This window comes from Hippocampus zosterae, chromosome 1 (assembly GCF_025434085.1).
Source record: "Hippocampus zosterae strain Florida chromosome 1, ASM2543408v3, whole genome shotgun sequence".
Classification (NCBI taxonomy): Eukaryota; Metazoa; Chordata; class Actinopteri; order Syngnathiformes; family Syngnathidae; genus Hippocampus; species Hippocampus zosterae.
In genome coordinates this window covers 35,696,028-35,723,465 of record NC_067451.1, presented here as the reverse complement: position 1 = coordinate 35,723,465, position 27,438 = coordinate 35,696,028, and the positions used below count along the sequence as shown (strand labels likewise).

General features: G+C 42.3%; 3 protein-coding genes and 1 long non-coding RNA gene across 8 annotated transcripts in view; 3 read left to right on the top strand and 1 right to left on the bottom strand.

Annotated features, from left to right (window-relative positions):
* The window catches only part of tmem129 (transmembrane protein 129, E3 ubiquitin protein ligase), a 207,998-nt gene that overhangs the window by 102,088 nt on the left and 78,472 nt on the right, over nucleotides 1-27,438 (top strand). The gene's annotated exons all lie outside the window — the stretch shown is intronic.
* Nucleotides 1-27,438, top strand: part of LOC127597905 (uncharacterized) — a 126,678-nt gene that overhangs the window by 75,549 nt on the left and 23,691 nt on the right. The window lies entirely within an intron of this gene.
* Nucleotides 1-27,438, bottom strand: part of LOC127596497 (storkhead-box protein 2-like) — a 148,639-nt gene that overhangs the window by 106,241 nt on the left and 14,960 nt on the right. The gene's annotated exons all lie outside the window — the stretch shown is intronic.
* Nucleotides 1-27,438, top strand: part of csnk1a1 (casein kinase 1, alpha 1) — a 48,283-nt gene that overhangs the window by 17,651 nt on the left and 3,194 nt on the right. Inside the window, exons 5-11 of one of the 5 annotated variants that reach the window (XM_052060041.1) lie at nucleotides 3,294-3,377; nucleotides 8,695-8,834; nucleotides 9,520-9,598; nucleotides 10,352-10,426; nucleotides 10,519-10,625; nucleotides 10,875-10,987; nucleotides 19,782-20,552. In XM_052060041.1, coding sequence (XP_051916001.1) covers nucleotides 3,294-3,377; nucleotides 8,695-8,834; nucleotides 9,520-9,598; nucleotides 10,352-10,426; nucleotides 10,519-10,625; nucleotides 10,875-10,987; nucleotides 19,782-19,789 — 606 coding nt within the window. In that variant the 3' untranslated portion in view covers nucleotides 19,790-20,552. Of the gene's footprint in view, nucleotides 1-3,293; nucleotides 3,378-8,694; nucleotides 8,835-9,519; nucleotides 9,599-10,351; nucleotides 10,427-10,518; nucleotides 10,626-10,874; nucleotides 11,029-19,781; nucleotides 20,553-27,438 lie in introns of those variants that run through there. The other 4 variants (XM_052060014.1, XM_052060032.1, XM_052060049.1 and 1 more) reach the window with 4 other exon arrangements.

Genomic DNA, 27,438 nt, shown 5'->3' with positions numbered 1-27,438 from the left:
CTGTTGTGTGCCGACACGTTGCTTATATACAGGAAAAGCAGGCGTAACTGAGGACGGCATGCAGATGTTAAAAGTGGGAAAGGTGGGTGTGAAAACGTACACCCAGTAGGTGCCGGTACGTGCGTTGGACAAAACATCTCGAAAATGGCACTTATAAAAAGACGCGCTTACGAAACAGTTTAAACTTAAAGCTATCAGTTGCACGGAGGACCATGGAAATTGAGCAGCTGTGAGATAATTTAAAATTAACTGTCGGCATCTTCCACTTTTCTTCTCGTTATTATGATTGTGGAGAGACCTGTTGCTCTTTGTCATGCCATTGTTGTGCTATAATTTCTTCACTTGGTTATGAGCGATTTCACTGTGTTCCATGGAAATTTCAATATCTTAAAAATTGTTTTATAGCCATCTTCTGACTAACACCTTGCACAGTTGGACTCATCTGTTGTGGAAGCTCTCTGCCAGCCATGGTTTGTGTTGTAAGATGCAGCAACAAAAATGTCAGAAAAAGCCTATGAGAACATCTGAACTTGACTTGTATTTTATACATTGTGTGCATATGATGACTGTTTTTAACGTGAGTTTGAATGTGATAGGCTAATCCTGAATATTGCCACTTCCCTTGTTAGGTGTGCACTCCTGTACAACCACATTTTCCCAGTTTTGTTTCCTTCCTCCCCCTCTGTAGAAAAACATTTTTCTGCATTTGAAATCTGATACGGTTGGAAAAAAGTTTTGAAATGATTGATCTTGGCCTTGTTTGTTTATACGCTATCACTAAAACCTGTCATCTGAGCCGGTGTTTTTATATCAAATTACATCATGCAATTACTGACTGCAAGGACATTTGGATTCATGCTCTCCAACCAATCACTGTAGCATTTGTCAGCACCTGATTATCTGTATTTTATTTGAAGCCCAAAAACAAGAGTCTGGATACAGCAAAATGAGCTGTTGGGCATCAGCAGTGAAGATTCGGTCATGGGCTGAAGTCGCATTACTCAACTGTGCTGCTCATCCCACAAATGCATGCTCCTGAAAGATTGGTGTTAATGAAAGGGCAACAAGCTTTCCAAACATGTACAATTTTTGACAAACGTTATGGAGAAAATAATTCATTTAAAAGTTTTTTTTCTTTACATATAAATAGATCTTGGACATTATGGACAAAATAATGCTGTTAAAATGTTTTTTTCTTTACTTATAAATAGATCTTGGCATTTAGACTGAAAGCTAAAAGTATGATTGTACGAAGGTCAGGGTTTGCCATTTTGTCTCTACCACCTAATATGGTTTTATAAGCAATGATTGTGGCCCATAGTCCACGTGTATGTCATTCTATTGACAGTCTGCTCGGGCCTTTTTAAAAAGGCCGTCACCCGATAGGATGCCGATGCTTTATTTATTTCCCTGGCGATTTCTCTTTCTTGTACAGGATTGAGCTTTCCGTGGTTGTCCTGACAGAAGAAAATCACACCTGTGATTGTTCTTGAGTGATGACCAGATTGATCTTTTACTTACAGTACCGTATTTTCACAACCATACGGCGCATCGTATTAAAACACCTAGTGTCACTTATGGGTGCTAATTCTTTATAACACATCGACAAGACTCCCTGCATTAATGGCCGCAGGCATGGTAATATGTACGCTAGCTTAAAAATACGCTAGCATGCATGATGTTTTTAAAAAATGCAACTAGAGCAAAACTGAGTTCGGTGGTACTTTATTCAATTATTTAACAATATACTCACATTCTTTTTGGATCAATCGTCATCAACAAATCCCCCTCAAAGTCCTCATCTTCTGTATCTGAAATGAACAGCTCGGCAAGTTCTCCATCGAACATGCTAGGCTCCCTCTCGTCATAGTCAGTCAGTCAGTCTCGTTGCTGTATGGCTCCTCAGAAACATGCCGGCTTTTTCGAAAGCTCGAACAACAGTGCAAGTAGACACGTTAGGCCAAGCATCCACAATCCATTCACAAATTGTGGCATAACTTTGCTTCCCAGTCTATGTCAGGCTGTGTTTGCTATCTAACATCCATTGCTCTTGCGCCGCCTGCAACTTGGAACGCTCTGGAACGCTGTTGTTTCCAGTTGTTGGAGTTCCTTTGTCAAGCCTCCGGAAATTATGGCAAGCTCAGAGTTCATTTGCTGCACGTTTTTTCACAGCGGCCGTGAGATGGGCACGCATGGAGTCATAAATCAGCAGGGACGGTAAGGCGTGGAAAAAAAAACATCCAATCTCTTTTTGTACACCTCATTCACCTCTTAGCTTCACCCCGATGCCGAAAGTGAGCCGCACCATGTTGATGATATGGTTGGGCCGGATGTGTTTGTCTGCAATCTTTTTACGGCAGTAGGAGTGGAAGGTAGCCAGCTTTTCATTGTAGTCCGCCAGAAGTTCCTGCGCCACGGTAGCCCTTGCCCAGATGTACCAGTATACAACAAATTTCCCTGAAAGTGCTTGATTTTCACTTCTTCTGCAAGGGTTTTTGCCCTCAGCTAAATTGTCACTGTGGAGACAATCCTCCTGTCTGTTTTTTGACCGTGAATCCATTGCTTGAGTTGGTCTAACAACCCTCGCCTTGTTTTCGCGGAAACTCCGCTTTGTCTTCTTGACTTGGCGAAGCTCGTTCTGCCGCTTCCTCCACTTGTGACCGTGGATTTGTGCATCTTGAATTCTCTCACGGCTGCTCATTTCCATGGTCTTCCATGTAACTAACTGATCGCTTGAGGTTTGAACTGTGCTTCGTAGAAGTCTCTTCATAGGTGCCGTTTTCGTCCGTCCGAAGTTGTTTTGCCCAATGTACGTACAGGCATTATATCCACCTACTGACGGGCGTGCCTTTAAGCGTCCCCTTTGAAGCCCACCCTTTCCCCCTTTAACATTTGCATGCCGTCCTCAGTTACATCTGCCTTCCCTTTATATAAACGGTGTGTCGGCACACCACCAGACAGGCAAGCAGAGCGCTCATTGAAGTCACACCGCAACAGTCACAGATTTTGGAACTCGGTGCATAGATAAGCGCTCCGTCCATTTTGCAGAAATTTTAAGACTTTTAAGTGCGCCGTACGCTCGTGAAAATACGGTGAATGTACCCAAAAAGGACCTTGTGTTTGTTGGTCCAACCTTAATTATACAAGAGGTGCTTGCTCTGTTGTACAGAACCAGTTGGTATTAAACTAAGTGGGTACAACCAGAAGTGCCTGTTGTACTCTTGCTAACTGTGACTAAAGGTGGATAGCGGCTTTGTGATTTTTGACCCCTGCCCCTTTACTGTCTGCCCTAGTGTTTAGACTCGTCAGTGGGGAAGAGGAAAAGAAGCTTGGCGGTTAGCTCTTCTCAGGACCCATCTTTCTCAGGATTAAACCAGGTGTGACCTTTACTGCAACACCAGCTTCCTCACAACAGCAGTTTTCGCTTTGCAATTATAATTTACTATACTGGCATAGTGAATGGGAGTGGACCATTAGTGTTCACCTTGCACCTATTACACTCGATCACCCAGCGTGCACTTGATTTCATCGGAAGATGAGGGTAGTGAACTTGTCAGTGTAATCATCGAGGCAAAGGCTCTCGCGTCCCAGTCCTGCATTGATAGAGGTCAGGGATTCAGATTTAAAGGCAGCGCCCATCTCTCTGTTTGACCCGTGAGTCAATCAAATGTTGTAAACCAGTGTCAAGTCTGGTATGGTTGAAGCCTTAGGTAAAACAAAAGCACTATTTCTTCAAGAAAATGCGATAATTTAATGACCTTTTGAAATGGTGGATTTGAACATTTAAGTTCATGTCGCATGATAAGTTCTCAAGCAGTGTTTTCAAAAATGTGTTGTCTTGTGGACAAATTGGTTGTTCTAACATAGCCAAAGAACGTGGTTGTAACTGTGTCTCGCGTCATTTTACCAGTACTTGTTCGACTACATTTATCCTTTGATGACATTGTAGTAAGGGTTTTAATCTTCAGCTCGTGTGAAACCCGTGCTTTGTTGGTGAGTTGTAGACACAAGGATTTGCTTGTTTAGTTTTACAGCCTTCGTATTAATTGCAGATTTGGCTCATCTTTCGAGAGGTCCTGCACACTATTCTCAAAGTCAGAGTACAGTTAGTAGAGAGAGAGGCTTTTGTTCACATTTCTCCGTCTCTGGCTGCTTGTGCCACCAAAACATGTTTGTTTGTCCACCCCCCCCCCCCCCCCCTCCAAACTGTTCTTTTATGTTGGTATGATCACAATGATGAGGCTCTTGTACAAATACAAAGGCAAAAAACACAGTAAATTATAGACACGCAAAGTTTTCATTTCCACTCGCCACATGACTGTGTAAGAGCTCCTACATCAGTGGTTCTCAACCGGGGTTCGGTAAATCGGTCTCAGGGGTCCGACAGAGCCTTTGCTATGGACACACCCAACTCAACATGTCAATTAGTTATGACACGCCTGCTTGGCCATCACTGGCTGGTTCATTTTGTGCACAATTAAAAAAACCTATACTTTATACTTATACTAATTGTTTACTTTTCAGTTTTTAATAAATGTGTTTTTTTTTAAAGCATAAGTTTATTTGTCACGAATGAAGAGTTCGGTGAATGTGCATATGAACTTGTTGGGTTCAGTACCTCTAACAAGGTTAAGAACCACTGTCCTAAATGATGGCAATTGCCTCTAAAAGTTGAGACCGTACATTTTTATCTACTTACACATGTGCGACGAGTACATTAAAAAATATTTAATTGAATATCTTTTCATGCTTAGTAAATCTCTACTCAACCACTTCACCCCATTCATTAGTCATGTAAATGTGAATATTTAATTCACAAGTTGATTTACAGTGTTCCCCTTCCAGCAAGCAGACGCTCCTAACCATCATTAGCTTACGGCTTGATTTCTTGAAGAAATGTGCAAATTCAAAATAGACAGTTAAGATGAGAGCACATTCAACTTTATTTTTATTTTTTATTTTTTTTGTTTTTTAACTTCGCAGCTTGTACAAGCATATCGGGCCTCTTTATAAACGGTCACACTTAAATTGAAGACAATACTGTGGCCTTGACATGACCAAGCATAAATACATTACCCATAGTTCCCCTCTGAATACCATTTTTTACATAGTGAAATCACATGAGTTTTAATTTCAAAAAGGTACAGTAGTAAAGATAGCGCTGTTTTGTTTATTCATTCATTCATCTTCCGTACCGCTTGATCCTCACTAGGGTCGCGGGGGGTGCTGGAGCCCATCCCAGCCGTCTCCGGGGAGTAGGCGGGGGACACCCTGAATCGGTTGCCAGCCAATCGCAGGGCACACATAGACGAACAACCATCCAGGCTCACACTCACACCTAGGGACAATTTAGAGTGTTCAATCAGCCTGCCATGCATATTTTTTGGAATGTGGGAGGAAACCGGAGCACCCGGAGAAAACCCACGCAGGCCCGGGGAGAACATGCAAACTCCACACAGGGAGGCCGGAGCTGGAATCGAACCTGGTACCTCTGCACTGTGAAGCCGACGTGCTAACCACTGGACTACCGGGCCGCCTGTTTTGTTTATATTTCAATTAATTCTTTGCCTTGCTCCCCTAGTATCTATTATTTGAATTATTAAGCCCAAGCAGTACTCGGCAAGTATCTTCTTATTCGACTCTTGCCTGGTAAATTAGGCGGTGGGTAACAGCAGATCATTAAGTAATAAATAATTTAATGCCTTTTTTTTTGGCCGTTTGACCAGCCAACTGGCCATTCCTGTTGTGTGTGCAATTATTGATGACATCGATCGCAACAAGTGGACCGGTAGTGCAAATATTACTTTTAGCTAGGTGCTTTTCACTTGCAAGATTGTGTCATCATCACCTGCTTCATTCACCAATTTTCTCTTGGCCCTTTTGGAGCCACGCCAACATTTAAGGGCTCAGCTGTTTTCAACCCTTTTCTGTCACACATTTAACATGTGAGAGACCACCTCGTGAGGGAAGGTTTGTGGTGCGTAACAGTGGTGCAAAGGATCAAAAAAGTCACGGTTTGGATCGTATCGCACCCGTACCTTTGGATCAATGGTGTGCTTTGAGTTTTGGAAAATGATCCCTCATCAAACCTGGCTGACTTCCCTCTCGTGAAAGCATTTGACTATTCTTCTTTTCCTACACACTTCACAGAAAAACAAAGCGTTGTCCTCCCAAGTGTCAAAGCCAGGAGCATTTCCACAAACAGTGAGATTTGATATGACAAGTCGTCTCACGATTAAGTTGTTGTTTCACTCTGTCAGTGACTAATCCTACTTATTTGTATTCGTTTGTTTTTTGAAACATAGGATGAGGGAATTCAAAGTTGTTTTGCATGACTCGGGACCAATGGCATTAGTTTTGAGTACAGAAATCAACCAAATATTTGCAATCAGACATATGTACATTGCAGTCAAGGCTTTTTACGTGAGTTTTGCAGGGACGATTTTGACAGACGAATTGGCTATTTGCCCAAGTGGCAAATATGGGAAATATTTACCACGCCCTTCCCAACTTCCACTCGTCATTGGCGACATGACTAACAGGAAGCGCAAACCCTGTATTCAGAAAGACTTAAATCACTTTCCTCAAAATAAGAGAGTCCTTTTCTAGATGGTTTTCATTGCTGATCTTATTTTTCATTTTGTTTCCACTTGTGTTCGTACTAATAAAAGCTTGTTCAAAAGGAGTAATGCATGAGTGTGTCATTACAGTGAGTTCTTAGTAGGGATGTACCAATCATGAGATCAGAAATCGGGCCTGATCACCTCCATTTTCAAATGATGGGAATGGGGGGACTTGTCGCAAGAAGCTAATATAAATTTAACATCGTGTAACAATGTTAATGTCTGCAGTATGGAAATATTTTAATGTGGAAGGCGGAGACGTCACCTTGCGAACATCACATGACCAAATTCAGAAAACAGGTGAGCCCTGATTCGTTGTTACCTGAGCCCTAAGCAACTTGATCTCATTTTGGGGAGACGGCAAGTGGCAGATCCTCAATCAGGTGACTTGTACTTGGGTGCAAAAAATGTGGTCAGGACATCTATAGTAATACATTTAATGTAATGTGACATTCTGTCATGAAGGTCCGTTTGGAAACGGACATTAAATTAATGTTACTTATTCTGCCAATTCATGAGAGATGGTTTATTCATATTGTACCACACAGTTTGGTTCTTGAGAGCAACTTCTGCGATGTCAACCTTACAAAATTTGGTGACCCACATTGTCAAAGAGTAAGCCAATACCAAACATTGCTTTGCTGAAGTTCTTGGGCAGACATTGTATTTCATTGGTGGAGGTTGCAGCTGATTCTAAGGTAGAAGATGTACATTAGGGTTTTTTTTTCTAGCATAGCATGTAACTGCTTACTTGCTGGCTGGGGATGTAACGATGGCAGCGGTATGGCGGTATTAAAATTGCCTCGATCGTCGTCGTGTATTAAAAGCAGCACATTTGTTCCAAAGGCTAGATTCTTTTCTCTATTTGTGCAGTTCCAACACTATTTGGTTAGTTTAATTCAAATGTGCCATGTTTTGGCCGCCTACGTTTAAGTCTTGCTCATCGGCAGATAAAGGCGAACTACGTGTGTTTGACTTACTCCACAAATTGACTTGAGTCATGAGTATGTGCATTAGCAATTGAGTGTCTCGATATGAAGTGTTGGTGATTACAGGTCATTTATGCATGTTAAGGTTAATGTTAGCTTTTCTGTGTGAACTCTTTGCATAATTATGACCTCGGCTAATTAGCACTGCGTAGACGAGACATTTACATGCTGTTGCTCGTTTATTTGATTTTGTTTTCGACAGATCTGATCCAATAGGAAGCCATGACAATAAAATTACCAAGCCCATTTCTTTGGCACTGCTATTATGGACAAAAACACAATATTGTACTTTTTTCCTACGAGATGTTTTTTCACAGTATCGTGAGGTTTTTAATATAGTATTGAGCCTTTTTTAATACTGACAACCTGCCCACAATATTGTGACATTGTATCGAAAGGTTCACAACTTCCAAACATAATTTTTTAACTTTTAATTTACCCTGTGCTGCAACTTTGGAAGTTTGGTGAAATCACGTGTGCGAACAGCACTATCCATAACCTCTCATTTACGCCACATAGGAATGGGCTTAAGATTTGATATATTTTTCATTGAATGAACACCACATGTATTGAAAACAGCCAGTGTTTGCCCGACGTGACAAACGGAAGCGGTGGTAAGATTTGCACGACCTGGAAGAGCTTGGCATGTGCCCACGTGCTCAATGTATTAGAGCATGAGTCCTTTTGGTCAGAGGTAGAATTGTTTGCGTCGGAGCGTAGACTCCTTTGGAGATCGCGCCATTATGGAATTAATGTGTTCTGGAAAGTGTACTCCTAAGTAATATTGCATAGAGCGTCGGTGCTAGCTATGTACTGGAGCTGTCCCATTTTAACAACCACTTACCATCCTCCAACATGCATTGCATTTCTCAAGACCGTGCGCTATAGTGTGAGAGTGGTTCATGGTTAACCCCACTGCATACTTGAATGTACAACTCAAGTTTTTGAGGGAATTCAGTACATCAGCAGAGAGGAATGTATTTCCATATTCAAATGTGCAGGAGCTTGACGCTGTGCATGTTAATTCCAGATGATTCCTTGGGTTTCACTATAAATAACTCCTGTGTTCTCCCTCTGCACAGTTGTTCCTTATTGACTTTGGATTGGCAAAGAAGTACAGAGACAACCGAACGCGACAGCACATCCCCTACAGAGAAGACAAGAACCTGACCGGCACAGCACGTTATGCCTCCATCAATGCACACCTGGGAATTGAACAAAGGTCTGTACCTCTGCGAGGTTGATTACGTTTTAAGATAAGGAATGTATTGCAATACCAGCGTTATGCATTGCATTTCATTCTCCATGTATGTATCTCGTTCTTAGTTGTGTTTTTGGCAGCCCGTTTTAGTCCAGTCTTTGCGTCAAGATGTCATTTCAGTTTTATTAGTTTTAGTCATGTTCCTCCTCTTCTTAGGTTTTAATCAACTAAAAGTCAGAGCATTTTAGTCTAGTTTTAGCCAAAAATAACTAACTGATGCTATTTCAGCGGACACAGCAACTCCAGGTCCACAAAGTTAAAAACGCTGCCACAGTTTAGCTTTCGCTGTAGGTGCTGGGTCGCCTCTGGCTGAAGCCGAACAAGGGTAGCATTTTTTTCCCCTTTACTTTCTTGACCTCCATTTGACCCATCTGCATTTCAATCGAGTTGTATTAAAAGAATTTTAATATTTTATAATTAAAGATATTTTTGTCTGGTTTTAGTGAAAGAAAATTGTATTTGTCGCCTTTCAGGAATGCAATACTGTTAACAAGTCCCTAACAATATCGCCGAAAGCAACATTTTCCATTCGCTCTCGCTCTCTCCGTCATGCTCACAATCACACAAACCAAATGTTTACCAATGTTTCACTCATGACAAATTTTTGTCAGTTTAAAAACATGCTTGTTCTTATTGTTGTTTACAGTCGCCGTGATGACATGGAGTCACTAGGCTATGTGCTGATGTACTTCAACAGAACCAGTCTACCATGGCAAGGACTCAAGGTATGAAATAAAGAACTGCTATGTCCTTGACATAGCATCGCCAAAAAAAAAAAGAATATTTGGCTTTCGAGGAAATTAATCACAAATGTATTAACGTTTACAGCTGAACTGAATTTGATCTTCTCTAAACTTCCACCAGTTTTTGCACATGGAGCTGTAAACTTCATGTGTTTGATCCATGACTTGACCAAAATATTTTCAAAGATGTCCACTTCTTTCTGTGACTCTCCCGGTCACCATCTCTTTTGCAACCTGGTGATGACACTCTTAGCTCAGTGGCCACTTTGTCTGAGAACATCCTGGTTGACGCCTCACAATGGTGAGGTACTGTTGATGACTATCAGAAGCCTCTCGGTCTAATGAAGTGAAAATGTAAACGAAATGAAGAGAACTGTTCAAATCGCAATTCTAATCCAACCAGGAAAGACGGGTAAATTGGGACTCAGACACCGTTTGTGAATTTTGTCATTTAGCTCCCCGAGTTAAAATAAATACTGTACATCATTTCACCTTAAAGCTGATATTGCAATTAGGTTCCACCTGACAGCCAAGCATCCCTGACTTATCATGGTGGTGTTGATGGCCTCATGAATATGGCACCTAGATATGATCAGAGATGATTGAAGAATTGTCATAATTATGCTGTATGAGTAAATCCAAGGCACTTGTTAATTTGAGCTCATTTTGTATAGGTCGTTCATTTTACAGTACGAGTGATCTGCGTTTAGCCTCACCGAACATTTTCTTTGTCAGGCTGCCACAAAGAAGCAGAAGTATGAGAAAATCTCAGAGAAGAAGATGTCTACCCCGGTGGAGATCCTCTGTAAGGTAAGAGCACGATCAAGTCTGAACCGCTGAACATGATCGTCACAACATCTCGATCAGGATCCCTCACTGTTGATCGCTATACATGCTTCCAGGGGTTTCCAGCAGAATTTTCCATGTATCTGAACTATTGCCGTGGCCTACGCTTTGAGGAGGCTCCAGACTACATGTATCTGCGGCAACTCTTCCGCATCCTCTTCAGGTACTTGCTTATATTGAAGGAGAAAGTGATCTTAATGTGAAATGCATCCTTTTCCAGTACCACTCAAAAACTCCATGCGTGATTGTACAATAGCAGATATTTTCAAGTTAACTCTTAGTCAGTCTTGCGGCCATCTTTGCAGTAATATTCGTCCGTTATTTCCTTTTGACTGTCTGACCTCGCTACTAAGTAGTAGAAAATGTGAGCTTTATGGAACATTGAAGAGCATTTTTTAACGGTATGTTTCAGGACATTGAATCACCAGTATGACTACACATTCGACTGGACCATGCTGAAACAAAAAGCAGCGCAGCAGGGGGCCTCCTCCGGGGGCCAAGGCCAACAGGCGCAAACCCCCACAGGCAAGCAAACTGACAAATCCAAGCCTAACATGAAAGGTTAGTAGCAAACAGCCAAGCGACGTTTTTTTTGTTTTGTTTTGTTTTGTTTTTTTTGTAGACGCCAATTCCTCCTTTTCTCAATATTGTGCCGACTAGGCCTTACATATTGTTACTCTACAATCCACACCGCAGTGCCCCTTAAATCTCCCAAATTGGAAAATGGCAAAGCTAAAGTATCACTCCTTTTGGAATAAGAATGGCATAGCCGTTTTTTTTAATTTTTTTTTTTTTTTTTAAAAGAACCAAAAGTCAAAGGATTGAGGTAGTGATACAATTGGTCTGTCTTGCCCTAGCAAAGACGTCCTTGGGGAATTTGACTACTAACTATGTCACATTGGTATTATGTTCCTTTTTGGGGGGCTGTACAATGGGCTCTGTCTCTCTCTGTTACTGTTGACTAACTCATTCTGATGACTTTACCCTTGACTCATACAATTATCTACATTCTTGTCGAACATTTGCTTTCCTGTTGGTCATTTTATCCACGCCTGTTCAAAAAAAATGTGAATGTGAGTGTCTCAGACCACGACAGGCACAGTGTGGGAGTTTGGGTCACAAATGTAAATATAGCTCCACACACTCACTGTCGCACAGTCCCTAGGCAACGCCGAAGACAAGATGTCAATACTGTGTAGCCCTTTTCCAATATTAGTGGCTAAAAACATTTTAATAGCACGTGGAAACTGCTGGATGAGCTACATATACTTTCTATGAAACCCTGAAGTATAAATCTTTACCCAGATTCTCCGTGGGGTCTTGAAAAGTCTTAAATCCAATCATTAAATTGATTGGATTTGTCTGGAAATGTCTAATAATCTCTTAAAATCTCATTAGGTCTTAAATACGATTTTGAAACCCTATTGATGTTGCTTTTATTTAAAGCATTCATTAACTTCAGTCTCACTGTTGAAAATTTTCAGGACGCTCGAACAAAAATATGAAACAGAACTAAATATCGACTACACGTGCTGCCCAGTCACAATTTAAAAAACACCACCAGCCGTTGTTGTGCACGTACAGCGGTGTGTTTCAAGATTAATTAGCATAGCGGCAGAGAAAACTGAGAACGAAACCAAATTACAGCCCTTGCAGATATGATTAAGTGCAAGTTTCATGATTTGTGGCTGCAGGATGAACAGTTCAGTGCATGATTGAAGCTGGTGGAGGGAAACTCGTATGAAGCACACTGCGCTTCATGCGAGAACCTTGAAACCCCGAACATTGGGCATCAAGGCATTCGAATCCCATCGCGAATTAGAAAAACGCAAGGCAATCACAGAATGCCAGCAGCTAACACTGTTCAGCCACTATTGCACCACATCAGGAGCTCTCGCTTCAAGGTCCAGAGTGACTACTGCAACTCCAGGTGACCTCTGGACAGCGTTTGGGTCTACGTACACAGTAGAGATGTGTTCCTCGAGCCGGTCCTTAGCCTCGTGGACTAAGGGACCTTGGTCCTCGGCCTTGGCCTCGGAGTCAAGTCCTTGGTCCTTGGCCTTGGCCTCGGGAGTCAAGTCCTTGGCCTTGGCCTTGGATTGCCGGTCCTCGGACACAATGAGGGATTAGAGCCTCGAATCCCTTGTATAAGGAACGCAAAAATCACATAGGAATCTAATAAATTCCATCCAAGGAAACCCATATCAATGGATTAACTCTGGTGCTTTAAGATGGGCGGGTCTGCCACTGACACGTAACAGGTAGCGCAACATATTAAGAGCGGCATTACAGTTAGTTTCGATCACGGTTTGTTGCGTTCGCGATCGGCAGTTTAAATAGCGTGTAAAGCCTTTCTGTAACAGTGGTGTCTTTTATTTAGTTATTTTTGCACAGTCACGTTTGTGTGTTCGCACAAGAATGTTTGTTTGAACCAAATAATTTGCGTTACAGCTGGAGTCAATAATGTCGGCAGTTCACTTCCGGGGTTGGCCTTTGGGATTTGGAGTCCTTTTGCTCGATTCCAGTTATATTTGCTGAATGCTTTCTCATGTTTGGAATAATGAATATTGATAATACTTGGTACATACAATACAATTAAAATCATGGCTGCTTTAATTATTTATTATTATTGTGAAGTTGAAGGTATTAATTAATGTAGTATTAGTGGTAGTGGTAATAATAGTAGTACTCAGAGAATGGTTAGCGATTCAGCCATCTCATTACCTCTGCGTCCCGCGTCCTAGACGCATAATTTTCCCACGGGACGCACAGTTCCAAACAATGTGCGTTTTTGGGACACAAGGAAATTTCTCAGTCAAAACAAACAAACAAACAAAAAAACAACGGCAAGCCTGAGGATTTCACAGTAACAATCGTAGCGTGTCGTTTCCGTGGCGTCATTTTCACGGTTCCGAAAAATAGTTTAATTATAAAAGTCACCGCACTTGAATTGACTGTGTGATCCACGTGATTTCACTGCGCCTGCATGTGTGTTTGTGATGTGGTGTGTGAGTGTGTTTCTTCTAATTTTGTTTTCTTTTGTTTTGTTTTCAGTGTTTGGGGGGGGTGGGACACAACAGATGACGTTATGTGCACATGTGAGTTGTTATTTTAGTCCGCAAACTGAGGAATCGCGCGGATGAAAGTTTGACATGGTGGCGAAAAAAACCTCACCGTCTACGAATTACGATATTTAAGAAATGGGAATGCTTGTCAGATTTTTCGTATGAATCGTCCAAAGGGCGTATCACTAAACTCACCTGTGATGTATGCACAGAACGCGAGAACGAAGTACGATGCGAGGCACGATTACGAGGCAAATTGGTCATTAGATTTGTAGGCTAATCGCTGTGAAAAATATTATGAAACAGTATTGGTTATTTAATAATTTACTGGTTGTAGGATGGTAACTTTATGAATAAAACATTCATCACAAGTGTCGTAATGCTAATGTTAACTGTTGGTAGAACTAATGATGACGTGTGTTCAATTCTGACGTGAGTCCCTGGGACTCGCTGCCAGTAAACTGTAAAATTATCACAGAGAGATTACCGCTTTTTCTGCAGTCAGTGATTGACTTGTATGCAAAGTCATTTCTCAACTTATGTTCCGTGCCATGTCGTACCTCCATCCATCCATCCATTTTCCGAACCGCTTGATCCTCACTAGGGTCGCGGGGGGTGCTGGAGCCTGTCCCAGCTGTCTTCGGGCAGTAGGCGGGGGACACCCTGAATCGGTTGCCAGCCAATCGCAGGGCACACAGAGACGAACAACCATCCACGCTCACACTCACACCTAGGGACAATTCAGAGTGTTCAATCAGCCTGCCATGCATGCTTTTGGAATGTGGGAGGAAACCGGAGCACCCGGAGAAAACCCACGCAGGCCCGGGGAGAACATGCAAACTCCACACAGGGAGGCCGGAGCTGGAATCGAACCCGGTACCTCTGCACTGTGAAGCCGACGTGCTAACCACTGGGCTACCGGGCTGCCTCATGTCGTACCTATTGAGTGTTAATTTACTTCATATTAAGAAACTACTGCACCAAAACATTAATTCATAAATGTATACCATATGATTTATTTTTTCTCAGTATAAATAACACGTACCCTGACTGTTCTACTCTTTGAATAAAAACACTTCATTCAAGCATTAGGGAGTTCAAAGGGTTATGATGGAGGGGTGTTGCAAATCATGAAGACCTGTGAAGTGGTATGATAGCATTGTTTTATACATGTCCTCGGCTAGGCCTCAGTTTCAAAATCAGTCCTTGGTCCTTGGCCTCGGAGGCAAGTCCTTGGTCCTTGGCCTCGGAAAATTTCTCAAGTCCTGGGCCTTGGCCTCGGGTTGCCGGTCCTTGGACACAACACTGGTAAACCGACACTAAAAGCAGAGGTGCAATTGACTTCTCACAGTCATATACTGGCAATGAGAACATCGATGAGTTCTTCCAGACTATGTTCCTGGCTTCAGAGAGAGCAAAAAAATTTTAGTTTGGAAAAGACAAAACGGCATACTTGATGTTTTTGATTAGCCGATTCCATGAAGAGATGTAAAACCTACTTTTTATCGTCATTATTTATGTGAAATGGGTCTTAATTTGTATTCAGTGTTGCGGCATGCGGGGAAATGATATCGGGTACGCCGCAAGATCGAGTTGACATTTTGTGAAATGATTGGTCAAATCGGTAAAAAGAAATAAAGTTTAAAATTGCTGCTCCACTCAAGCAAAATTGATGGTTATCGTGTGCAATGCAATATATGCATGCTTTGTTGCGACGGCCGTCACAACTACTTTTATGCAGCATCTGAACAGAATCAATTTAAGAGCGGAAAGTTGCTTCATGTTTGACTGCAAGAGCCGCGGAGCATGGTCAGTCGCCACATCCTGGACACGTTGGAGGCAAAGTGCCTGATTCATAATGACCACCACCACAGTCCCTTTTCAGACATTTCAGCAGGTAAGTTTACATTCAGTCCTAAAACATAATGAATTCTCCTTATTGCAACTTGATATGTGCAGCAAGTTAAACCGGGATCCGTGTAATGTTTATTTCAGATGTGTGTAGCTTGAGTTCATGGCCTTGTGGCTAGTTAAATTAAAACTCAGGAAAGCTTTGACAGTAACTGATAACTTGTGATAACCAGTGTGACACTACTTGACTGTTTCAGGTGTCTTTGCAAGAGAGGATATGACTAATCAACACAGACGGTGCATGTAATAGACGGCAGATACTGTTAATTCATTCAATATCAAGGTTGCCCATTATATGTTAAATGTAGTGATCACTGGAGGCAAAGATGAGCCTTTCTTTCGATTTTGGCTGCTATGCTTATACATTACTGTGCAATATATCATCACCGACCTTGTCTTTTTTTTTCTTACTTGTTCGAGCCCCGTGCTGATGAGGACATGGCTATTGAAATAAGACAAGAACGCTCCAGTACAACGGAGGTGGTTTGGAATTAGCTACAGCTGTGGTGAGGTCTGCAAACAACACCGTACCTTAGCGAATCCAGTGACTTGCTACTTGGAATGTGACTGCCAATGCTATTAAGCTGGTCAATTCAGTGTCCATGTGTGCAAAAGCATCTGCCACATTTTCAGAGTGTACATCTTCGACTACTAGAGACACCACCAGCCCTGATTAGGCTTGTCTGTGACCTGAGAGAGCAGACATGTTTTTTGTTTTTGTTTTTTTTGTAATTTTTGTTTTTTCAATAGAAAAACTGCTAATTGATCAGATGCAGTGTATTTATGTAAGAAAACTGCTTGTGGTGGAAAAATAACAAAGCTGGAAAGTAAAACATAAAGTTTGTACCATTTTTCATGTCGTTTTCTTTTTATTAAAATTGACACTATAACGTTGGTATGTGAAAAATAGTGCAACTTAGGGCCTGGTTTGACTTTTTAAATTTATTTTTAAGATACCCAGCCCTTAGCATTATCTAGGTTTTGCTGGATATTGCTAAGTGTCAATTGCGCTTTAGTGAGTGCATTTAACTTGTATAGTACCAACTGTGTTTTTTTTTTTCTTTCAAGAAAATAAAAATCACTGCTCAGATCACAAGATGGGCCAATATGTCTCTTTAACTTATTTACTCTTTATACTTGTGTACATTTTCGGCCTTGTTTAACAATCTTTTACTCTATGCACCAAGGAAGCAAAAGGGGCGAGGCAGTCTAATTTAAATAAAAAATTTTAACAAATGGGCAGAACTGAATTTTTAATGACAATGTTATCTGTTTTCAAAACGTGCAACACACCAAATTACAAACGCTGGTAATACTCTCATAGGAACCTTTTTTAAAAGTATTTCAATAAACCTTTGGATTTATGAGACCCAGGTGCATGGCAGTGTCAATTGAAGCGCGATGCTGACCCATAGTAGCAGCTGCAGATGCCCTCCTCATGGTAGTTGATTCCGGACTCCTCATTCTCCTCGACCTGAGTGTGTCCCTGGATACCATCTGTCACACCATCCTTCTGCACAGACTTTCTTCCATCAGCATCACCTACACGCAGTTGAACCCGTTTTCATCTTTTCTCTTTGGCCCCACTCAGTTCATCCAAGTCCTTCAAATTCGTGGGCTCAACCGTGCCCCTAGGATCTGTCCTGGGCCACCACTCGTCATCATCTACCTCCTCCCCTTCGGCAGTATATTCTGTAAATTTAACATTGACTTCCATTGTTAAGCTGATGACATCCAGCTATAACTCGCCACCAAACCTCCTTGAACTTAACCACCCTACTTCCTAACCGATGGCACCTTGATTTACCTTATACCTCTTGAAATTAAACGGCAACAAAACGGAGCACCAAATCCATTCTTTCCAAAACCGCCAGCTTTTCCTGAACCGTTGACAATGAACTCCTCTGGGCCACCCGAGTTAATTGTTTAATTTTAACTCCCAGACTTGATTAAAATTAAGTCTGGGAGCATAACGGTAGCCTGTCCTTTCAACCCCACATCGATAACATTACCTATTTGCCCCTGCATCCATCAACGTAACATCAACCGTCCGTCTCTGCCCCTTCCTGACCGGCCCCTACACCGCCGCTATCTTTGTACATAGTCCCGTCACCCCGCCGTCGGGATTGTTGCAACTCTCTGTTTCGGCTTCTTTCTCCAATATGTCCATAAATTTCAATCGGTGCAGAAATCTGCTGCCTGCGCCATAACCTTAACTTTCACCATCCCACATGAATGCTCTGCTCAGCCTCATGACATTTTGCTGTGCCCCTTCGGTTTTTGGTTTTTCACATTTTAGTTCTTTTTTCATCCCATGTTTTAACTTTGTCTTGATGTATGTAATGGAATATTGTACGGTATCCTTTAGTACCAAGGAAGCACACATTGTAGAGCAGGAGTGCCCAAACATTTTGGACCGAAGATCGACTTTTCGATCAACCAACGTCCCGGGATCGCCAATTACCGCACGCACGCCATGATGGGAAGCCTGACACTGAAGCAAGCGATGCACTTTTGCAGCCTGTTGACTATTGTAGGTCACACGTACCATTTTAAAGTGCTTCCCTAAGCCCTCTACATTCCTACTCTTTGCCCGTGCCCCCGGAAAATTGCACACAAAGCAAGCTCTGAATGAGAATAATGACGATAAAGATTTAGCGCAACGGCTCTGATCACAAGCTGCAATTGCAGACTGCTGAGCGCTAACGACTTCCGCTGACGTAGGTCACGCGCCACCGTAGGTTAAAGATTTCCCCGCTTTATTTTATTATTACTTATTTATTTTTGGCGAAAATGAGACTGATAGGATGATTAGGGTGCAGTGTACATTAACACAAAAAATATATTACTAACATGTACAAAGACGCACACATTTTTTTTTTCTCCTCTCCACCTTTCGGATCTACTTGGGACCAGTCCTAGATCAACCGGCCAGTCAGGATCGATGTAATGGGGCACCCCTGTTGTAGAGTTTTGTGTCCGTAAATGTATATTTGACATTGATCTCAAAGGTGTCTGGTTTTCTTGGCACATCGGATATTTGGAATGTTCCTAAAATGTGGTTTGCCCAATATCGATTTTGACCATGCTTTGTAGTTAATAGCTGCGATGTTCCAGTGCAAGAAGCCGAAGCCAATCGTTAAGCTACTGTCACCGAACACCAGAAAAAGTCCCTTGAGTGTACAGTATACTTTTCATCGACGTGCGGCCTGCAACTGTGTTAAAAGTGAAGAGCAAACAGTTAATTTGCAGGTCAATTAATCCGGGTCTAGAGAGAAAATAGTGCAGTGACGCACGCAGTATGCACACAATCACAAAAATTGAGTCACGTCATGTTTCAACAAACGTTATTTAATCTATTAGATATGCTATGTTATCAACTGTGTGTTTGTATTTACGTGCTCTGTTTCGAATCTGGGTGCGCAGAGTTTTCAGATCCACACTCAAAATAACATTCCTTGTTTTTGAAATCAGTTAAGCTTTGCTAAGAGAACAATATAAATGCAGACATTATCAAAGCGAAATGTTAGTCTGAAAAGAAGCGGCAAGAATAAATTATTCTTTCTGCCTCTTAAGATTTTTAGTACTTAATATTTCAGTAAGTCGACACTTGCATTATCATTTTTCCACTGAAGTGTTTATCACAAAAGATACACTTCCATTTATGCAAATTGAGCAAGTTAGTTTCGGTCATTTTAGATTTTGCATAATGACATCTTTGAATAACAGCAAGCTTTTTGCTTTATAAAAACCTTAATGGAAAATGGTTTTGTTTTTCTGTTTTTTTAGATTTAATAGCTTTTAATAACTTCATATTTGTAAATGGTTCTTTACATAGTTAATATTGCCCTGAAAATTGATTTGGAGAGTGGGAAACTGTATCTGTCTTGTCAGAAAAAATTGCAATTCAATCTTTCCCTGAAACCATTCTTTTGGCCCCTTCAAAAAAAGAGAAAAAAATGGGAGGCATATTTGCACGGTGTTGTAATTTCGAAGCCCTTCAGCTGATGATGGATGGAAATGCCCTCCAATGACATCTGCAAGTCTGCAGTAAAGAGCACGCCTTGCTTGTTGTGAGGTCCAATTCATTGCGGTGCCGTTTGGAGCCCAAAAGATGAGAAGTGTCGATGTCCTTATTTAGCTTCTCGAACGAGTTATTTGGACCGAGATGCCCAAAGCTGCGCAAGATGCCGCCTGTCCCGATGATCCCCAATTCATTGACTTGTGCTCATGTCATGTGACTTCTCCAATGGGTTCTAACAAGCGGCGCGGGCATATGACTTGCAGCTACAGTCTTGGACTTGTCAGCGCGGCACTAATGACTTGTTTGCGTGTTTCCGCAGGTTTCTGAGTAGTCTCTCCCAGAGGCGAGCTGCAGAAGCGCCGGCGAGCAGGACAACCGAGGCTCGCTTTCCCGGACAAGCGACAAAGAAAGTCTGTGTCCCCCTTCCATCTGTCTATGTAATGGAAATATATAGATTGTCACACACACGCACACATGTGTCTGCTGTGTTGTATCTATATATTGATGTGTATATAATGAAACTCTCCACTCTGAAAGAAAAAGAACCGATGGAATCGAAGGTGCTTTGGATGTGGAGACTTATAGATCCTTGCCCTAACCTTGACCCAACATAGCTTCTCACCCTCCCTGTCCCCGTCTTCCTTTTCACTGTTGACTTTTTCTAAGGTTTCGTTGGAAACATGATTTAAAACATTAGTCAGCTCTTGGTTTTTGTTTTTGTTTTTTCTCCTCACTGGGAACATCTCAAAGCATCTCTTCCCTTCTTCACTACCTAATTATTTCACCCACTGCTTTTACCATGCAAATGTTTAAACATGTAATCCTGAGAATTCTTCTCTCCTTTTTTTGTTTCTGAAGAGCTGAATGAGAAAACACTTTGGACAATTATTTACGGAAAGGTGAACTGTTGGATTTTTGTTTTGGTTTTTTTCTTTTTCCTATGGTGGTTAGGAGATTGCAGCTGATGGCAACAGTCTGTTGTAGATTTATTCTCTGGCTCGCTCCCTCTCTTTAGAGCTAAGACTTGTTAAATCTGTTGTAAAACCCATGGTCTTCTCCAGAACTACCAATAAAAATGTTATACAACTAAGACTTGGACCATGTTTCTATCCACACGCTTTAACGTTTGTAGTTGGGTAAGTGTAAACATGGCGATCATCAAATGCAACACGAACCGCTGATGGCGGCCATATAACCTTTGGCATTAAAATTGTTTGAGTTTGTGTCGAACAAGGCGGGTAAGCTTATCAAAGCCGTCATCTGGCTTGTTATTTGGAGTAGAGGGTGTGGCAGTCGTTCAGCTTTCCCTGGCGTGTTCTTTCATGACTGAGACTGACTCCCCATAACGGACTGAATTGTGGAGAAAAGTGTCATATAAATCTGATTCTTATTGATTACACACTTGCTACACTTAAGTCTGCTACATGGTTGAGGTGTGCATGTTTTATGTTTTTATCGAATGCGATGATCACATACAATTGAATGCAATGTTAGGTTTCATTGTGCTCAGCTGGCACACATACTTCGTTTTAAGGTATTTAGGCGGTGATTGCGGCTTTTCGTAGCTCTGACTAACATGAAGTTTGCGACACAAGGTTAAGTTCCCCTTAAATACAAAAGTCAAATCTGATTCCAGTGAATGGGTTTAAAACAAAATCAATGAAGAACCTGTTTGAGAGTTTGACATATTTAGAATCCAGGGTCGCACTTAAAATGCTGAGTCAGACAACAATGGAGAAAAGACACACCACCCAACCCCAGGCCCCTCAAGGCCTACATGCTGGGAGTGAGTGGTGAGCCAGTAAATCAAGGAGCAGTACTGACACACCAGTAACGTGCAGATTAGCAGGTTGCAGCGTGTAGTCACTCTGCCTTGCACTCGGGATGGGGCACGAATATATGCTCATCACTTCAAAGCTGTAATGAGATCCATCCATTTCCTGAACCGCTTATCTTTCTGACGGGTAGCAGGCATGCCGGAGCCTGTCCCTGCTGTCTGCGGGCAGTAGGTGGGGTCCACCCTGAACCGGTTGCCAGTCAATCGCAGGGCACGTGTAAACAAACAAGTGTTCACACTCACATTCACGCCTCAAGTGTTCCATTAACCTGTGACGCGTGTTTTTGGAATGTGGGAGGAAACCGCAGTAGCCGGAGAAAACCCAAGCAGGCACGGGGAGAACATGCAAACTCCACACAGGACCTCTGCGCTGTGAGGCGAACGTATTAACCAGTCGTCTAACATGTCGCCCTGAGGGGATCACACACAAGATTCTGCCTTTACAAACATTTTATGAGTGATGGTCATCTTGAAATACATTCTCAGTCTATTCGGTCCTGTAGCGCTGCACTGCATCATACTATGTGTTTCTTAAAAGGTAAAAGTACATTGATTTCACTTCCTGAGCATACATCATAAATGACTTTATAGAAAACCTCAGGTGCTTTCCCTCCACCCCCAACCAATTGTCTCCACCTGTCGAAACCAGTTGAACCAGTTCTTCGACTTGAAAATCAAGCCCGTGCTCTGGAGAGGATAGATGGCGATAAGGAGTCCCGTCAATCGCTTTACAGTCACGAGTAGGGGGTGGGGAGCGGGGTGTTATGTGTGCACGTTTTCCCCTGCCTTGAAATGCAACGTGATGTTTACGGAAAGTAGCTTCAAATTGCTTCATATGATTGATGAGTGAATACTGCGTCAACGAATTAAGCTCTAGACAGAACTGGAAAAGGACAAATAGTTTCTAGTGGTGCTTCTTTTTTTCTCATTACTCACCTGCTCAGGGAACCAGACCTTTTGAGATCCCTATATATGAGCAAATGCATTTTTATCGTAATACTTGAGATGATATTTAGAGTACAAGTCAAAACTTTGGACAATTTGGCTCATTCGATAGCTTGAGAAAGTGTGTGTGTCTTATGACTGGAAACGTCAGTAGTCAACAATTAACATGCTGCATTGATTATACAGGTCAAGGGATTAGTGGTTAACAGGCTGGGCAGATGCTCCCAAAGTTGAGGCTGGGATTGGGACTTAAAATGCAACTCCAAAACGAAAGAAGGAGCAGGTGTGAGTGAAATAGAGTAAGTGCTGCAAACTGGATCCACACTAAATTAATTTGCACGAACAGCTGAAAACACACTTCTTCTTTACTGATGATGTCGAAGGACTGGCCGGTGATCAAATAGGACAGACTCATCCATTACTTCATCTTCCGCTGTATTTTGAGTCCGCACTGTACTTTGAAACAGATCAGTACATCTCTGCTGTCAAAAAAAAAAAAAGTCTTCAATTCGATCTTGTGATACCGGGCTGCGTGTGGGCAGTGAACTGAAACAATGTGAGAAATTCATTGTTGCTGACTCAGAGTTTTGGCCCCATTCAGCACTCACTGAAAAAGTAGCCATGTCTGAAACGCATTCCCCGTCCGGTCTGTTTCCCTGTTGACATATGACCCCACATTGCTGCTGACGCGTGCACATTTTATTTGGTCATTTCTTTAAGATACAAGGTGCAGGAGGTCAAATAATAAAAATAAATTTTATTTGAAAGGGCTTTTCTCCCTACTCCAAGACCCTTTCCAACAAGAATTAAGAGATACAGGATAAAAACGTACTATTTAGAGCAAAATATACACAAGTTTGAAATCAAACAAATGTCAAGAAAAGAAACCAAAGCAAGAAATAAGTACCAAAGATTACAAGATGTTCAAAACATAGTGGAACTGGTGTGTTCTACAAATGATTTGAAGGTTGGGATGTCAGTAGTTGAGATGGGGCATTCCAGAGGGTCGGGGCGGCATCAGAGAAGGTTCGATTTCCCCCCCCCCCCCCTCCCAAGTTTTGTGCTTGGTCATGGGGATGCCTATTTTTGCTTTTGAGGAGCGGAGGGTGTGAGAAGGAGCGCATGGGTGGAGAAGGTCGGGGCTTTCGAGATGAGTAGGAGGAGTGTAATTTGAATGTGCTGGGGAACGGGGAGCCAATTGAAGTTTTTAAGGACGGGGGTGAAATGATCACGGGAACGGGTGTGGGTGAGAAGGCAGGCGGTGGCGTTCTGGATGCATTGTAGTTTATTGAGGAGTTTAGAGAGAGGATGCTATTGCGGTATAGTCTAGGTGGGGGGTGATGAAGGCGTGTATAAGGGTTTAAGTGAGGGGCGCAGGCGGGAGATGTTCCTGAGGTGGAAGAAAGTCGTTTTGGTGATTTGGGTGATGTCTTGGTCGAAAGAGAGATGATGATCAAAAAGGACATCAAGGTTGCAACAGTGAGAGAAGGCAATCAAGGTTGATAGTGTGGTTAAATTTGGAAGCATTTTCGGTGAACCAATGATTAACAGGAGATATTTAGTGCAGTTGAGAATGAGAAAACGTTTGTTTGCATCCAGGATTTAATATCAGAAAGACAGTTGGACAGGCTGGAGTGGGTTGTTGGAGTGATGGATTTGGTGGCGATGTACAGTTGGACGTCATCAGTGGAGCGGTGGAAGTGGAGATCGTGATGACGAATGATTTGGCCGATGGGGAGAAGGGAGAGGACCAAGCACAGAGCCCTTTGGGACACCTTAGGACGGGGGTGTCCAAAGTCGGTACTCGAGGGCCGCTGTCCTGCCCGTTTTCCAGCTCTCCCAAGAGCAACACACCTGATTCAAAGAATCAGGAACCTTCTAATGTTGTTTCAGAGCTGGCTGATGAGCTCATCATCTGAATCGGGTGCGTTGCAGCTGGAAAACAGGCAGTACAGTGGCCCTCCAGGCCTGGAGCTGGACATGCCTGCCTTAGGACAATGGGGCTGTGGAGGCAGAGCAGTTGTTCATGTGGATGAATTGTTTTCTTTCTTTGAGATATGAGTGATGGCTGGTGAGGACATTGTCTGTGATGTTGAGGGAATGCAGCCGAGAGAGTAAGATGGACTAGTTGATGGTGTCAAAGGCGGCGGTAAGGTCAAGGAGGATGAGGATGGCGAGTAGGCCAGAGTCGGAGGAGAGAACGTCATTGGTGATTTTAAGGAGGGCGATTTCACTGTTGTGTTGTGTCCGGAATCCAAATGAAAATTGTTTGAAGAGTTGGTTATTGTCGAAGTGGGCTTTGATTTGGGCCATGGGTGCCACTGTGAGGTTGTCTTCCAGATACCATCTAATGGGCAGACTGAACGGATGAACCAATGTACCTGAAAGTGGCTCTCTGATGCACGTGTCTCAGCTCCTGTGTGGAGTTTGCATGTCCTCCCCGTGCCTGTGTGGGCACTCCTGTTTCCTTCCTCCCACATTCCAAAAATGTGTGTGTGTGTGTGTGTGTGTGTGTGTTATGCAACCCACCATTCACTTTTTTGTTTCAACTTTGAAATACTTTCCTATGGGGGATCAATAAGGTTTAATGAATTAATCTGCTACAATTGCAAAATACCAATGCAAGCGTACCTTCCAAACCTGTTTGATGAGTGTCATATATGTCATGGTTCAACTTAACATGGGTTTGTCTGTGACGCAGCCTAAACTGTATGCATTGATGAGCTGTGTCTGTGAATCAAATCGCTAATATTACAAAAGGAAATAGGTAAAAATGTGGCCAGTGTGCCCTCGTCTAAGTAATCGTTTGACCTAAAAAAACACATCAGCAATAATGTAAAAACCGAATAGCTAAGGTGTGAGTCAGTCCACTTCACTGGGGACACACCCTGCAAAATGTCATTGTACTTGTTCAAGCACACATAACACGGAAGCCGGTTTAATGCACCACTCCTTTCAGACATGAACGCGTGTTGCCTGTTCATAGCACTCATTGACAAACACCGATGCCATACACTTTTGTTGTTTCTTTGACACGCACCTTTAAGCTTGGATCGTTTCTCAAATAAATCAGCATTGTCTCTTCTATCGGAGAATAAAATGACACGTTTCAAGGTATTTTGATAGACATCCAATTTTGAACCCTCACAGTCTACTCAAAAATGTTTCAGAAATGGCACGGACTTAACTATTGATGCAATACCCGTTGATTTTGTTTTCTCCCTGCATCTGTTACTTGTTCCTTGCAAACTGGGAAGTCTTAGTTTCATTCACTCGAACATTTTGTCATATTTTTATGCCGAGTTAAGAACGTGTCTTTTTCCCTCACTCTGTCACCAGTCTGTCAGAGACGACGCTGAGGAGTGTTGGTTCCATTCAATTATTCATATTTGCAAAGTCAACCAAGTGGGGGCCTTGTGAAACGTGACCTGCTGGCTGTTTCGTTGCTGCTTGAACGTCGAGAATGCTCAAATCCAACACGTTGAACACTCAAAACATTCAGTGGCTTGGTATTGTGAGTTTTTCAAAATTAACATATTTTGAGAAAGCTATGTCACAATCTCCAGGACGGTACTTCAAAAACAAGAATATCAGCATCTTGAACGCCACGTTGCCTCGTAAATTGTGGCCAAGATCCCTTTCTTGAGACCCCTTGTTTTGAGGGGGATCGTTCTTACCTCACAAAAGACACATAAAGCCAAAGAAAACGCAAAACACGCAAGCAAGGTTAGTCCTTTGTCGCTTGATGAACTGAGGTCGTGTCCGGTATGCTGAGGTCTGGCGTGATGTTTGTTGTTCAGATTTTTCCTCGTCGAATTATGAGCCGTACAACTGACGCATGTGGTCAGACGTTACTAGCTAAACGGCGCTCTTCTGAGGGTGTGTTTTATGTGTAAAGGTATGAAGGTCAAGTTTGACTGCATAACATGATGTTGAGAAAGTTTTCATGTTTTTCATGTGTTTAGTGCTCGGCAGTGACCACTGACATCGATCGGCTGTTCCCGCCTGACCACCCATCCTCTATTGTTTTAGTCTCTCAGCAAACACCACGCTCAACTCTCATACACGGCAGGAGCTTTTTCTCGTCCCCCCCCCCCCTTTTTTTCTCCCCCTCGTGGCCAAGAGACAATTCAGCCACACGGCCACTAGGGAATAACACTTCTAAAAACTCTCCTTTTGTTCTGCCTCTCCCAGTTGTGAGGTTCATGTTCCAAAAACATACATGTTAGGTGAACTGAATACTTTCTATGTGAAGGTCATTTTAAATCCAGTGCTCATTTCGTAAGTATACTTTTAATACTAAGTGTTTTCCAATTTCATGGCCTACTCTTCTGTTTATGGTTACTAATAATAATAGAAAGCAGCACATAGCATAATTATCCAAAGATTACTACATTTCACAAACACTGTACTCCCCCTGCCAGTCCTTAAAAATGCCCCTAGATTATATTCCATACCCGTCAACTTTTTGGAGCGCCAACCTGTATAAACTACCCCAAAAAAAATCCTTATAAAGTGCAAAAAAATCCTTATAACATACCAAAGCATTTTATATGTCAAAATAACGGCAGAAAAAAACCCACGAAAATTTCAATGATATTTATTGTAGATCGCCATAATACAATGTCTGGTTAATGTCTAATCATCATTCTACTTAGTGGCATTACTGTGTTCAGAGTTGTATTCCTGCGTTACTTTTTTCACCAAACGGAATTTTTCAGAATCCGTATGATTTGTGCGATACGGCCATATACGTAAGATTCACCACAAAATCCGTATGAACTATGAACTAAACCGTAATAGTTGAGAGGTATGATATTCTATCCTATTTTGTTTCGTCTTTTTGTCTTGAAGCGACTGTGAGAAATCACATCTTTCTTCCTGCCTTCCATTCAGGCGTGTGCCAGTGTGCTAATCTACCTGGAGGAGGAGAACGAGAAGGAAGGAGAAGGGGTGGAAGGCATTTCTTTATGTGGGCAAGGGTGTCATGACAAAGAGCTGAGTCCGCAGGTGACTGTGCCGCTTCATGATTTAACTGCGCCACCTCGTGGTTAAAACAAGTGGCCGGTTATTACACGTATCAAGTCGACCTCACTCTTGCGTCAGAGGGTTGAACAATTTAACCAATTCAGATATTGCGCTGGAGTCGAATGCTATTTGGAAACACGCCCACACACACACACACACACACACA